The sequence below is a fragment of the Trachemys scripta genome, chromosome 5, assembly GCF_013100865.1.
Source record: "Trachemys scripta elegans isolate TJP31775 chromosome 5, CAS_Tse_1.0, whole genome shotgun sequence".
Lineage (NCBI taxonomy): Eukaryota > Metazoa > Chordata > Testudines > Emydidae > Trachemys > Trachemys scripta.
Window position 1 is genome coordinate 8,446,009 of NC_048302.1, and position 14,262 is coordinate 8,460,270.

General features: G+C 42.9%; 1 protein-coding gene across 6 annotated transcripts in view; it reads right to left on the minus strand.

Moving 5' to 3' along the window:
- The window catches only part of SLC20A2 (solute carrier family 20 member 2), a 65,485-nt gene that overhangs the window by 17,537 nt on the left and 33,686 nt on the right, over window positions 1–14,262 (minus strand). For all 6 annotated transcript variants that reach the window (XM_034770840.1, XM_034770842.1, XM_034770844.1 and 3 more), the window contains exons 4-8: window positions 13,104–13,189; window positions 8,259–8,355; window positions 5,594–5,710; window positions 4,813–5,019; window positions 2,064–2,655 (exon numbers count right to left, since the gene is read on the minus strand). In XM_034770840.1, coding sequence (XP_034626731.1) covers window positions 2,064–2,655; window positions 4,813–5,019; window positions 5,594–5,710; window positions 8,259–8,355; window positions 13,104–13,189 — 1,099 coding nt within the window. The remainder of the gene's footprint in view (window positions 1–2,063; window positions 2,656–4,812; window positions 5,020–5,593; window positions 5,711–8,258; window positions 8,356–13,103; window positions 13,190–14,262) is intronic.

Sequence of the window (14,262 nt, forward strand, 5' to 3'; positions counted from 1 at the left end):
TGCACCAAAAGTCCAGTCAACAATGTACAAAGCATGGGAGAACACTGACCTGCAGGAAGCTTACAACACAATCCACATTAGACATCAGCTGTTCAGTCTAAATGTAATTATCAACCAGCCTGTACATCACTATAATGCACTTAAATAAAATCTAAAATAGGGCGAACATCAAACTTCATACAGCTGATAATTTATAACTTCCCCCCTCTTCTCTCTCTTTATCCTCTCCCACACTTCAGGGGTCCATAGTAAAGGGCCTGGCAGAAGAGACTTGGCAAATGAGGGGTGGGTGTTCCAATATAGGGGGAGTCTTGGGGAAGGAGGACAAGACAGGAGTGAGAAGCCTGGAAAGGGAGCAGGAGGAGATGAACTGTGCAGAGCCTTCAAGATGTGGATTAAGAGATAAACTTACGACAGAAGGAAAGGGAAGTTAGCTGACAGGATTCAAGGGGAGAGAGTGAAAGAGAAGCTTTGCAGCAGCATTTGTAAAGGACTGAAAACAGGTAAGTTGAGAAGCTGAAGACAGAAGAAAAAAGGCTGCAGAAGTCAGAATGTGAGAGAGAGCCTGCCCCAAGGGTTTGGTGGTAGGAATAGGCAGATTTTAGAAATGTTGTATAGGCTATAACCTTGAAAAGGCATCAGATGACACAGGGACTACGGTCTCTTAAATGATGTATTTTCTCCAAATCTCTGGATTGCTTTAGAGGACAACTTGAAAAATGAGTGTCCACTACCTTGCTAGAGTGGAAATTCCTGACCTCTGTGGGGCTAACTCGCAAGCCTGAAGAGATGTGGCTCCACAGCTCAGTACTCAGGGGGCTGCCTCTTATCTGGGAATCTGAATCACATCCTTCTAAAGTTCACCAAAGATACAGGGCCACTTTGTCCACGGGAACTGAGGGGGCTGAAGCAGCTTTAACCTTGGCAAGCAGGGCTGAGGGGCTTAACAACAGCCTTTCTGGAAGCTTGGACTCAAAATAATCATAATAATAATGTACTATGGTATATGCAGCCAGTTAAAACCACCTAAACGTTTGTTTAGTTCCCATAACCACATTACAAAAATATTCTGAAATGGGCAAAGTGGGGCAATAAAGTAGATCCCAGAACAAAGTATGAATCTAGTCAAAATGAAAAATTATATGAAGGGATTAAACTATCCAGTGCACCAAGTCAGACTGTCGAGAGTCTGAGCCATGTCTTTTCTCCTACAGAAGTGCAGACTTTGGAGATCATGCTAGTGGTCTCATTGAAATGAATGGGAGTAAAATCCTATTCCCCATGAGTAAAGGTGTCAGAAGCAGGCTCAAAGTTTGGTTTTCATGTCAACTCTTTACCCCCCAAAACAAACTGTAGCCAGTTTCTAATAGAATGTTTGCTTTTCAGAGTGGAGAGAGGTTAATAGTAGGGTGCCCCACAGTTTAGCACTGGGACCAGCATTACTAAGCCTGCTTACTAAGAGGGATATTTTCAAAGGCACAAGAGGCAGCAACTCCCTGGTGGGCCCCATTTGTACCTTGGGAAGTCTCCCCTCACCCCCCAAAGCTTTGGAAGAAGTAGACAGTGAGCTGGTGACGCTGTTTTGGTTAGTAAAATGAGAACAGAGAAATTCTACATGACTTGAACACACTGAATGATTGGGCACCATGATGAAAGATTAACTTCAGTCTAAGTACATTGACAAAAATAGTCTAAACTTCTCATTTGCTGATGGGCTCTGATCTCTTACTAAAAATAGCTCCCGAGGGCAGGGACTGTCTTTGTTTTGCTTGTTCATACAGAGTCTACCACACAACAGGGCCCTGACAGGGGCCTCCATGTGCTGCAGTTCACCAAAACGTGAACTATTTAGCATAGAATAGAAAAGAGGTTCCTGCTATAGGGAAAGAAAATATTAATTGAGCAGCCCAAGTCTTTAGAAACACTGGCTATCTCCATGTAGTTAGATTCTATAGCAAAGCAATGATGTCCCAGTGCTTACATACACCCTCCTGGGTGCCAAATAATTCTCCAAGCACTGAGTTTAATTAAAAAGCACTCCGCTTGTGAGTTCTCACACTTACCTGACATCGTTACCGCCATGGGCAAAAGATCCAAAGCAGGCCGTTAGGATCTGGAGAAAGTGAAAAAGTAGGTGGACCTGAGATGTGTCCTTCTCCTCCTTTTCCTCTTCTACAGAATCTTCTGGGAGTTGGTTAGGATCTGCTAGGTCCGATGCCAACTTCATTTCCACACCACCTTCGTCTGCCTCGATCTCTGCCTCAGCTACAGCATTGCAGTAGCTGGAGTAGCTATCATAGCGAACTCTCTTTTTAGAATAGGCCACTGTGTCTCCCACCAACTTTTCACTGTCTTCTGGGGTTGATGGATCAACTGCCTTGAAGGATGCATGTACTGGCATTCCACAGATGGCAGCTGTGTAACAAGTGTAGCTGTTGTTGCGACGCAGTATCTTGTAATTGTTTTCTTGTGAGGGCCTATCGTTGTTTGCCCTGTCCAGATGTATTTTGTGTAACAAGTCTTTGTACAATCCTGAGTCTTTATGCACAGTGTGATACACCTGGCCATCACTCCTCACATGGCTGCTATCAACATTATAAGTGCCATTGGAAACAGGAGATTTCATGGTGGTTTGTGTCATAGAAAAAGCCCTTCCTGTAAAGACAGACGGTGAGATTTTATTTCTATCATATGAAATATGAAAGTTCTATGCTTAGCAAGACACCAAAACAATGTGTAAATGGCTGAAGGGACAGTCATCTGCAGGCTATGATACAGAAGTTCATCTCGGATACATGAATGCATTGTTCAATTTCAAACCAAACATGGTTAACTTTTAAGGGAATGTCTACAGTTGGGAGTATGGATGGTTTTATGGTTAAGGCACTAATCTGTGCCTCAGTACATCTTTGCTCAAGTCCCAGATCTCCCACAGATCTGCTGTGTGACTTTGGGCAAGTGCCTTAGACTGGAATTTGGGTGCATAACACAAGGCAACTTTTAAAATTCGACCCATAATCTCTCTATCTCAATTACCCATTTCTAAAATGGTAGTAAATACTTCTTTCCTACTCGCCTTTGTTTGGCTTGTCTATTTAGATTGTAAGCATTCCTGGACAGGAACAGTCCTCTGACTATGGGTTTCTTCAGAGTAAGGGGGAAATTTTCAAGAGTGCCTAGGTGATTTAGAAACCTAACTCCCATTTTTAAAAGTGCCTAAGTCACTTTTGAAAATGGAGATTTAGGTGTGTTTGAAAATTTTACACTAAATAAATAATACAGTGCCATGCGACTTTACTGGTAGTCAGTCATCGGATTTTGGGAGCACTGATTGTACAGACTCCATAAACTGAACCCCAAAGCTTATGAATAAAAGCATATTACTGTGGGCACTCTACAAATATTACAAATAAAGTTGTTAATGTTGCTCAGTTAAAATTTAGAAATGGAAAAGTTAAAGTTGCTAAAGGAATTTTAATAAACATATTGAATATTTTTTACTTCTATTAACATAATAAACATAGTGACACATAGCTATTTTTATCTATATCGTATGCTTGTCTACACATGTTTATATTAAATGTGGATTACAGGATTCACAGAGTGGCTAAGTTAACATTGCTGAAGACACCTTAACTTGTCCATTTCTGAACTTTGAGGATTTTAACTATTCAACATTAAAATATTGCTGTTTTATTTTAAAAAGGTCTGTAGTGGTAGTATACATTTATGGAGATAATACATCTCTACCCTGATATAACACGACCCGATATAACACAAATTCGGATATAAGTCGGTAAAGCAGTGCTCCGGGGGGGGGGTGGGGGGGGGTTGGGGGGAAGAGGGGCTGCACACTCTGGTGGATCAAAGCAAGTTCGATATAACGTGGTTTCACCTATAACACGGTAAGATTTTTGGCTCCCGAGGACAGCGTTATATCGAGGTAGAGGTCTATATCCAATTAGTTTGTTCTCACAAGATCAAATGGTCCTCTATTAATAGTAATTATACAGGTCAGTATAGACACTGCTTCGGTGTCAATGAGAAAGAAAAACTCCCAGCTGACTAGCTAATAGGGACCACTCAGCCAAATGTGCCTCTTAATTGTGAAAAACTGCATTTACTTATATGCACTTAGGCCATAACCATGCCAACTGCATGGACAAACCCTTGCATCCATGTAGAGCCCCATCCAAATCAATGTGGCTGTGTGTGAGCACAAGGATCCAGCTACACAAACCAGCTTGCAGAATCAGGGCTTCAAACGAGAGCTTTATTACATGCACAGATACTTTCTGTATGTGTGGACCTGTAAGTGTGATTCTTCTAGTGGATATACTCCAAACGGTCATAAATTTGTAAACTCAAGCCCAACATTTTCCCAAACTAGCTAGAACAGCATACTCTGAATTTCCATGCTAAATTTGAACTTTCGTTCTCTCTGCCTTCTAAAATGTGGTTTTAAGAATAGGAAATAAGTATTATTAGGAATAGAAGAATTTCCTTTTTCAGCTGTATATAAAACTCAAATACTGCCAAACAACATTTCCTCTGTTTGTTTTTTAAATCATCTTTGGAAAACTTACCTCAAAAAAAGAGAATATTTTCACTAAGTTGTGAGCAAGCCAAAAAATAGCTAACATGAACTGCTGTAGGAAAACACACAAGTGGATACATAATGAGAGGAAGGGTTTGTAAGAAATTTTAAGTTACAAAGAAAGTTATACTTAATATAGATGGATGTAACACGTGCCCACGACAAAGATACCCCATCAACATAATGGAAAGACAAGACAGTTCATGTTTCCTTACCATATGGCACACGGGGATGGTTTCCATTTGCTATGCTGCTATCTGACACTCCGGCAGCTTCTGTTATTGGGCCAGTGAGGGGAACTGTGCTCTCATCAGTTGCTTTGACTCCAGGAAGCTCTTTAAAAACAGGTGTCTCCTCCTCTTGAATTTTATCAAGACTTTCATCCGATATCCTTGACAACGCGGCTTCTTTCTTTAACCGGCCTAAAGAAATGCCAGGATTATAATTCTAAACGAATCTTTTATAGGATGGTTACGGTTATTCAAACTTATCTATGCTACTGCTGGTATTCCTAACAAAATGCCAGTATCATTAAAAATATAAACTTGAATACAGCAACTTGAGTGGTTTGGTTTCTGTTTTGTTAATTAATCTAGACATACATTCTTTCATGGGAATTTATTACTAGCATATTTATCTTCATTAGCCTCTCTGAGAGCCATGAAAATGCCTTGTGCCTATCTACATGTTCACTAGGTGATGTTATTGAAGTCCTCCAATTTACTAATGCAATCTGAAACTTTCTATTTTTTTAAACTCTGCAACCCTGTTCAGCGGTCATCGCAAGGTAGTTTTGTTTTAAGTTAAAAACCTATTGTAAAACAAAAAGCCTTGATTAGTTTAACTTTACAGTAAAATAAAAGAAATGGTTTAAATACAGTCATTATGCAAGTCCTTTTTCTTTCCTTTAACACCTATATTTTAAAACCTAAAATAAATATATTCAAGTTCACAAGGGATTTTAAACCACTAGCATTTTGTCTACTAAATACTTACTTGCTATTTTTCTCTTCATCCATGGACACACAAAAATCCACACTAGAACAGCAAATACTATAGCTATACCAAATGATGTTAGGACTATTATCCATATAGGAAGTACCAGTCCTAGCACTGTGAAGAGAAAAGAAGAAGAAAGTTAAAGGTTAATGTGCAAAAATGTCAGTTCCTTAAAATATTACAACTTCAGGACTAAAGATAACACACTGCCTACTTCTGCTGCACCCGTAACAAAACTGAACCCCACATCTTGGTAGCTAATAAGCTCTTTCAGCAGGGCTGGAGTTCTGTTTTGATGCAGCAAGCCTGTACCAGGGAAGGGATAAAGCTTTTGAAAAGGGTCAGTTTGACCGATTAAGACTTCAATTATGGCAAAAATGAAATTTCACTTATTTGGCAAATGCCATACACTGAGGTCAAGAATGAACTATGTATGGTTAGAAAGTTAACGTTTGAAATGGATTTACAAACTATACTGAAAGCAAATGCATTGGAAGAGGAATTTCACTTGAGAATATTCAGCACAACTCCTTTATTTACACTGACTAAAAGAATAAAGAAAAGCCTCTTAAAATATAGGCTTGAGTGTTACAGATTCTCAGCTGCTGTCAGCCGCAACACTTAGAGATTTGGGGCCATACTTTCACGAGTATTTTCTTGTGCACTATTTAGGCATGAATATACCCTGAGATGCAGAAGAAAGTTCATGTTAAGGTAACATTGGCAAAATGGGTGTTGTCTCCCCCTCTGGGGATTGTCCACTAGAAAACAGGAGCTTTTTGTTATGGTCAGCAAAGGAAGTGACATCATCAGCTCATCTGCACTGCATGCAAAATGTCCTCAGTTTACAGCCTACTGGTAACTCATGTGAGAGGGATGCTCAGATTCCCACACACACACATCCATAGGTAACCCTGACTCATGTGGTTGCACAATGGGATATTTGAAGTGCTAAAATGGCATGCACAGATTTGAAGACTTGGTCCTCAGGATTTCTGCAACAATGCACATAAGCCCTGCTCCTGCTCCCATAGAAGTCAGTGCAAAATTCCAATCAACATCACTGCTGCTGGACCAGTCCCATAATGAGTGCGAACATCAGTATTTTAGCATACATCAAGACATATTGTCCACTACGGTAAACCTTTGCTTTGGACAGTAAACCCTGATGCTCACCTCAACATCTGCTTAATAGGCCATCTGAGTGCCTTGCTCACCGTGTCTCGATCCTGCAATCCTCAATCATGTGAATAACTCGTACTCACATAGTAGTCTCACTGAAGTCAATAGAGCGCCTTGTGCAAGTTCAATTTGATTATGTATTTAGGAGTTGCAGGATCAGGCCCTCAAGGAAGAAAGAACTTGGGCCTTGATTTTGCAAACACTTACCTTTGTGTTTATCTTGAAAACCATGGGAATACTCACATGCTTAACTTAAGCACCTGTGTAAGAGCTTACAGAACAGGGGCCTCAGAGTCTGACCACTTATTTTGCTGTGTCTAAAACAGACTTCTCTCTTCATTTATATATTTCAGAAAGTGTGATGAGAAAGGAAGGATGTTAAAATTACTCTTTTGTTTATGTTATTTATTAAGCCACTGCAGAATGCCTGGCTAACACGCTGTGAACAGAACTAGAAAGGAACATTTCTGGTTACCCTTAAACAGCGTGTGCACCAATCCAATTAAGAGAAGGGAATAGTTACAGTACTATCCATCAACATCCCCCTCAGAATCCCCAGTCCCTTCCAGGGACTATATGAGGCTTGGTCTACACTTAAAAGTCAGTCAACATTGCTACGTTGGTCAGGGCTGTGAAAAACCACACCTCTGACTACGCTGCTCTAACCCCCTATGGAGATGCAGCTATGTCGAGGGACGAACGCTTCCATCATATGTAGCTACCATCGTTCAGGGAGGTGCTGTTCCTGCACTAACGGAAAAACTCCTTCTGTCGGAGTAAGCTGCCTCTACACTTCCGGCTTATGCCAGCACAGCTACGGACACGTAGCGCTGCTAGTAGTGTCTCCGTAATACACACATCACCTCAGAGGCGTTGCCTTAATGCTACACTGGCTATGGACAGTTTCTTGTAATGAGGGGAAAACAAAGGAAATGAATTTAGATACACTGGGCCAGGCCCTCAACAGTGTAGCTCAATTGGGTATGCCAATTTACACCCACTGAGGATCTGGGCTGCTAACTGCAGTTTTAAAAAGCTTGACCACTCTCACAACACCCAAGCAGCACTAGAGGGACTACAGCACTATGTCCTCTATGGCAAAACATCCCGAAAGAATCCAAGTGGGCTGGTCCTGCGCCTCCTAGGAAGCCATGAGTGACAGAGAAGAGGGCAGCAATGGAGCTAAGAGTAAAAAGATCAAACCCTCCACTGAACAGACTGCTTGATCTTCAGATTGTCATACATTTGTATTTAAAAAAAATCAAGACAACCATTAAGGTTCTGGGAGACTAATGGAGCGAGATCTACTAATCCTTTGCCTGTATTATTTGTTAACATAAGAATTTAACATGCATTAAGTTTTTATTATTATTCAACGGTGCACATCAGGACCTGTTAGCAAATACAAAATGAATTAATACTAATGCGTGGCAGAACACAGCTTTCCTTCTGGACTTCACATGCAAGAGTTTGCACTCACCTGGTGCCCCTGCGTACATGACGGAAAACACATTAATGGCTACTGTAGCAGCATAGAACGCTGGAAGTGCACGAAGACCATTGGGTACAGGGTCTTCCTGCATAATAATGAGAAAAGAGGAAAAGTCACATGGGTTTGTTGTGTACACAAGAACCAGGACTAGCAAAGGTTGAGAAAAAAAAAAAATCACCCATCCCCCACCATTAGGTGGGTGGATTTTTTGGCTTTCCCCCACTACTTCCAACCACTGTGTTCCCTACTCTCCAACCCAGTTACCCTGGGTAGATGGTGAGGAAATGATTTGGGTTTGTAATATTCATAAAACCTACTTTCATAGCAATGGTGCCTCCAGTCACAAATAGGATAGCAGCTTGGGGAAGAAGGTCAGCATAGCAGTTCAATGGCGAGTAATTTAAAAATATGGGCGGCAGCACTGTCTTGTGGATGGGGCGCTGCACTCCAGTCAGGAGATGTAGGTTCTGTCCCTGGCTCTGCAACTTACCTGTTGAATGGCCTTGGGCAGGTCACTTTATCTCTCTGTGTCTCTATTTACCCACCCACCCTTTATCTGTCTTGTCTATTTAGACTTTAAGCTCTTTGGGGCAAGGACAATCTCACTGTGTGTTTGTACAGAACCCAGTTCCATGGGGCCCTGATCTTGCTAGGGCTCTAGGTATTACTGGTATTACTGCAGTGACCTAGTCAGTGATTTCTAAAAACCTATTTCTACCCTCTGTTTAAAAAACTGAATGTTTCCATCTGCTGACAAAGGTTTCTGCATGTGCTAAATAGGTAATTGTATTAAAGCGGTGTAGCATATTGACAGTCACATGTATAAATGTAGCAGATGAGTGTAACAGTGGAAATTCACATAAATCCTTTTGTGCCTCACAAGTAAGGCTGTTAAGTGTAAAGAACTGCTATTACTCAATAGTTACAGGTCTTTAAGATGTTGTAGTCATGGGGGTCTCACTGTAGTTTTGCATCTACCTCATGTGCACAAGACCTGAGTTTTTTTGAATAGCAGGATCTGTTGGGGCTGTGCATGTACCCCATGCCTCCTCATGCCAGGGCACTACGGGTAGGTCAGCAAGGACTCTCCCTCTCCCTTTAGCAAAGCTTCTGATACGGTCTCCCACAGTATTCTTTCGAGCAAGTTCAAGAAGTATGGGCTGGATGAATGGACTATAAGGTGGATAGAAAGCTGGCTAGACTGTCAGGCTCAACGGGTGGTGATCAACGACTCGATGTCTAGTTGGCAGCCAGTATCAAGCGGAGTGCCCCAGGGGTCCGTCCTGGGGCTGGTTTTGTTCAACATTATTAATGATCTGGAGGATGGTGTGGATTGCACCCTCAGCAAGTTCGCAGATGACACTAAACTGGGAGGAGTGGTAGATATGCTGGAGAGTTGGGATAGGGTTCAGAGTGACCTAGACAATTTGGAGGATTGGGCCAAAAGAAATCTGATGAGGTTCAACAAGGACAAAGGCAGAGTCCTGCACTTAGGACAGAAGAATCCCATGCACTGCTACAGGCTGGGGACCGACTGGCTAAGCAGCAGTTCTACAGAAAAGGACCTAGGGATTACAGTGGATGAGAAGCTGGATTGAGTCAGCAGTGTGCCCTTGTTGCCAAGAACGCTAACGGCATATTGGGCTGCATTAGTAGGAGCATTGCCAGCAGATCGAGGGTAGTGATTATTCCCCTCTATTCGGCACTGGTGAGGCCGCAACTGGAGTACTGCGTCCAGTTTTGGGCCCCCCACTACAGAAAGGATGTGGACAAATTGGAGAGTGTCCAGCGGAGGGCAATGAAAATGATTAGAGGGCTGGGGCACATTACTTATGAGGAGAGGCTGAGGGAACTGGGCTTGTTTAGTCCGCAGAAGAGAAGAATGAGAGGGGATTTGATAACAGCCTTCAACTACCTGAAGGGGGGTTTCAAAGAGGATGGAGCTAGGCTGTTCTCAGTGATGACAGAACAAGGAGAAATGGTCTCAAGTTACAGTGGGGGAGGTCTTGGTTGGATATTAGGAAACACTATTTCACTAGGAGGGTGGTGAAGCACTGGAATGGGTTACCTAGGGAGGTGGTGGAATCTCCATCCTTAGAGGTTTTTAAGGCCCGGCTTGACAAAGCCCTGGCTGGGATGATTTAGTTGGTGTTGGTCCTGCTTTGAGCAGGGGCTTGGACTAGATGACCTCCTGAGGTAACTTCCAACCCTGATATTCTATGATTCTCTGTTCCCTCACGGTTCCATTGGCAGCTGAGGATGAGTCACAGGTTCCACACGGACCACATCTCAAAGATCCACAGTTACTCTAGGCCAAGTAACCATTCTCTCTTCTTTGAGTACATGTCATTGTAGATCCCACTACAGTGACTGGCAAGCAGCACCTACTCTGGATGGTAGGAGTGAGGCGTTTCAACTGTATCAGTCAAACAGTGGTAGCAGTACTGCTCTCCTGAGCTTGGCACTTGACCTGGCTGTCCTGTCAAAGGCATAATGTTTAAAAGGAGTCAGTGGCTTGCCTACAGCCTTGCAGATCTCAGAGACTGGAATGTTCCTGTAGCAGGCGGAAGAGGCTGCCTGTGCCCTGGTGGAGTATGCATTGATGTTCAGAGGGTGAGACTCGCCAGCTATCTGAAAGAAGGTGGAAACACATTGTGATCCATTTGGAGGTTCTCTATCACTAGATGGCTTGGCCTTCTGATGCGTGCCAGAACTGGCCACAAACAAGGAGAGAGACAGTCAGAAAGGGTTGGGCCTATTAAGAAAATAGAGCAAAATTCTGGACACATCCAAAGCATGTAGCTTCTTGTCTGCTGGCATCTCGTGCAGCATCACAAGTCTTAATGAGCATAGAGTACTATCTGCTTGCTAAACAGCTCTGCGAGTCCTCGATCGTGGCCTGTACTTCTCTGGGGATTCCCAGTACCTGGAGCCACCGTGTTCCACACATTGTTACTACAGCGGTCACAGACCTGGCCATGGTGTCAAAGACATCCATAACTGTTTGCAAGGCCACTCTGGTCACCAATTGACCTTCTCAATACATGGATAGTGGACCCCAGTAACCCCAACAGGGCAGTGGTAGCATACCACATGAATACGGCTGGCTCTTAGGACAGGCATTGGACTGGTCAGTACCCAGACATGGCTGGTGGCAGCTGAGCCTTGTAGGTGAAGCTGGAAGGTCTTTCCATGGCGGTGACCACTGAAGGATAGGCACAAACGTCTGCTCAGTGTATGTGACTCTCCTAGGCAGAAGAAACACTTACCATGTACATCTTTCTGTGGAATTATACCATTCCAGGATGGACAGGGTTTGAAGCCCGCAGGTTTTGAGTCCACCATGCTAAGTAACCTTGTATGGAAGAGGGCGGGAATGTAATGTGGGGGCAGGAAGGAGGGGGCCTAACCAATAATACTCAGTCCAGATGAGTTGATATAGATCATGGCGGTTGTATGTAGAAGAATCAGAAGAGTTCTGACTGTTTGTAGAAGGTTTAGCCAAAGCTTAGAATTAGTGGGTTGGACACTCATCAGGATCTATCTCACTGCCAAATGCGAGGGAACTGAGAGGAGGGTCATGACCATCCCATCCTTTTTACCCCCCCTTATATGGGAGCAGGAGGAGGCATGCACAGCCCGGACAGACACCGCTATACAAAAACACTCTGGTCTCACACGAGGCACCTCTCACCGAACAGTGGGATCCACACTGACACACATTCGAAGAACTACTGTGTTACATAAACAGTTGTACAAGTTGCTACCCATGTGTATCTAACATTGTACAAAAAATTGTATATGTTTTTTGTGAAATATGCCATCAAACATACACCCAAGTGGGCTGAGTTTTAAGTTGCATTTTCAGCCTAAACTGTGACTTTTCCTGAGTTTTGAGTGCTTAGATATACGGCTTGATTGTTGTTCTATGTATGTTTTTTGCATTTCATTTCACAGGTTTAAAAAGAGAGGGGGTGAGGGAGATCATCTCACTGAAATGTCCCACATGAAAGGTAGGACATGATGCATTATAATCCCAAAGTTCTTCATATCCCACACAAATGTGGCATCCCTCCACTTTTATTGTTGACATTTATTTATATTAGAAATAAAGAATGAAGCTGAGGTTACTGAAGAGTTACTTATGCCAAAGGAATTAATACTGCATCTATTTAAATTTCCTGTATGGCTTTTTTTGTTCTCCTTGTTTTGGGTCTCCGTGACACTGCATCCCACATTTGGGCCACAGCAGATTGGGAGGTCTGAGGGAGGCAAAAAATGATAATAAAGGAGCATCTGACTTCAAGCACTGCTGGTTTGCAAACAAATGCAGACAGAGCTTGTAAATTCCACAATGTGGAACTATTTGGTTTATTGCTTCCTGGATGCTGCTGCCCTCCCCTCAACTGAAGCCACTGAAACCCAGCCGCCACCGATTGTGGCTTCCTGAGCACGCAGGATAACGTACACCTCAATCTTTTTTTGACTTCTGGTGTACCAGAAAACCAGAGCTTAGAATTTCACACCTGTTAAACTCTGTTTTGTTACTTGGCACTAGCTAATTCACTCCTATTAAATAAAGGTTACGCTAGCACTGTCCTGGTTAAGCAGCATTAATTATCATTTATCATCATTGTGCAAAGCCATTTTCAAGGAGATATGCTGATAAAGCAGCCATCCCAATATGTCATGTCCCAGTGAAGTAGTGTATATTAAAATAAATGCTTTAGATTTACATAGCACCCTTTTAACTCCTTGGAAATGTCAACAACCAAATGGTGCACAGCCGTCATGACCTCCATGCACTGGAGTGGAGAGTTGCTAGCCCCTTACCTTCTTTAAAATTAAGAATCTAATCAGCAGAAACAGCAATCCAGACATCAGACCAGATAACAGTGGGGAAATAAACCAAGAGGCAACTGAGGAAAAAAAGATATAACAAACAATAAGTGGTAACATCCCATGTAATTGAGGAAGTTCCTGTATTTATCAAATAGGAAAATAACCAATGGACAATGTTTATGTTGATTCTTCTCGCACAGCTGGCATTGCGATTATATAGCTTGGGTGCTCTCCTAGGATTTCCAAAAGCATTCAGCACTGGCTTATGTCAACTCCCACTAATGCTGAGCACTTTTGAAAATCTCACGCAAGAGGCTTCCAGAATAACATTGCAATTACAGCAACTGCACCACTCACAAGAATTTTCCCATGGCTGAATGCTATCGGAATAAGAATTCTGATCTTTGGTTAATCTTTATGGACCTGAATCCTGAAAGCTGCTCTGGGTGAGCAGACCCGTTCCCGTTTAGAGCCCTACTGAATTCAGTGGGACTCAGTGCAGGCACAGGGATCTGCCTGTTAGGGGCAACTCACAGGATCAGGGCCAAGATTTATAGCAACAAGTTACAGAATATACTATTGTGATCTGAGTTTTGACAAGGCAAATAACTTTTTACAATTGACAGAAGTGCTCAGAGCTGACCTCGCTCTTCTCCCCCCGCAGTCAGGGATAAAACTCACACTGCTTTCCCTGGAAGCAGAGTTAAGCCAGCACTGAACACTTCTGAAAATCCCACCCAAGAGTGCTGATGGTTTGGGACGCGTGGTTTTAAGAACAGACGGATCAGTTTAAAAGTTTTGCACACACTGATATTTTACGCTTGCCTTTCGGCTATTTTACCTGGCTATTTTACCTTCAACAAAAATATAAGAACAGAATTTTTAAAAAATTGTAGTTTCAAATGCCCCTGCGGTACGCTAGTACCTTCTCCATAAAAACAAACATAGGGCTAGAGTCTGCCTTGGACTACGTGCCCATGCAGAGTGGGAAGAACCCCCTTAAACTCCTACAGGGGCTACCCTAGATCTTGGGACCAGGTGCTCAAGCGTAGGTGGGTGCTGTGTGAATGCTTATTCCCTCCTCGGAGCAGGGGTGTGTGTGTGGGATGGAGGATGAGGGGCACCTTGGCTCCACCCCTCATTAGCTGAC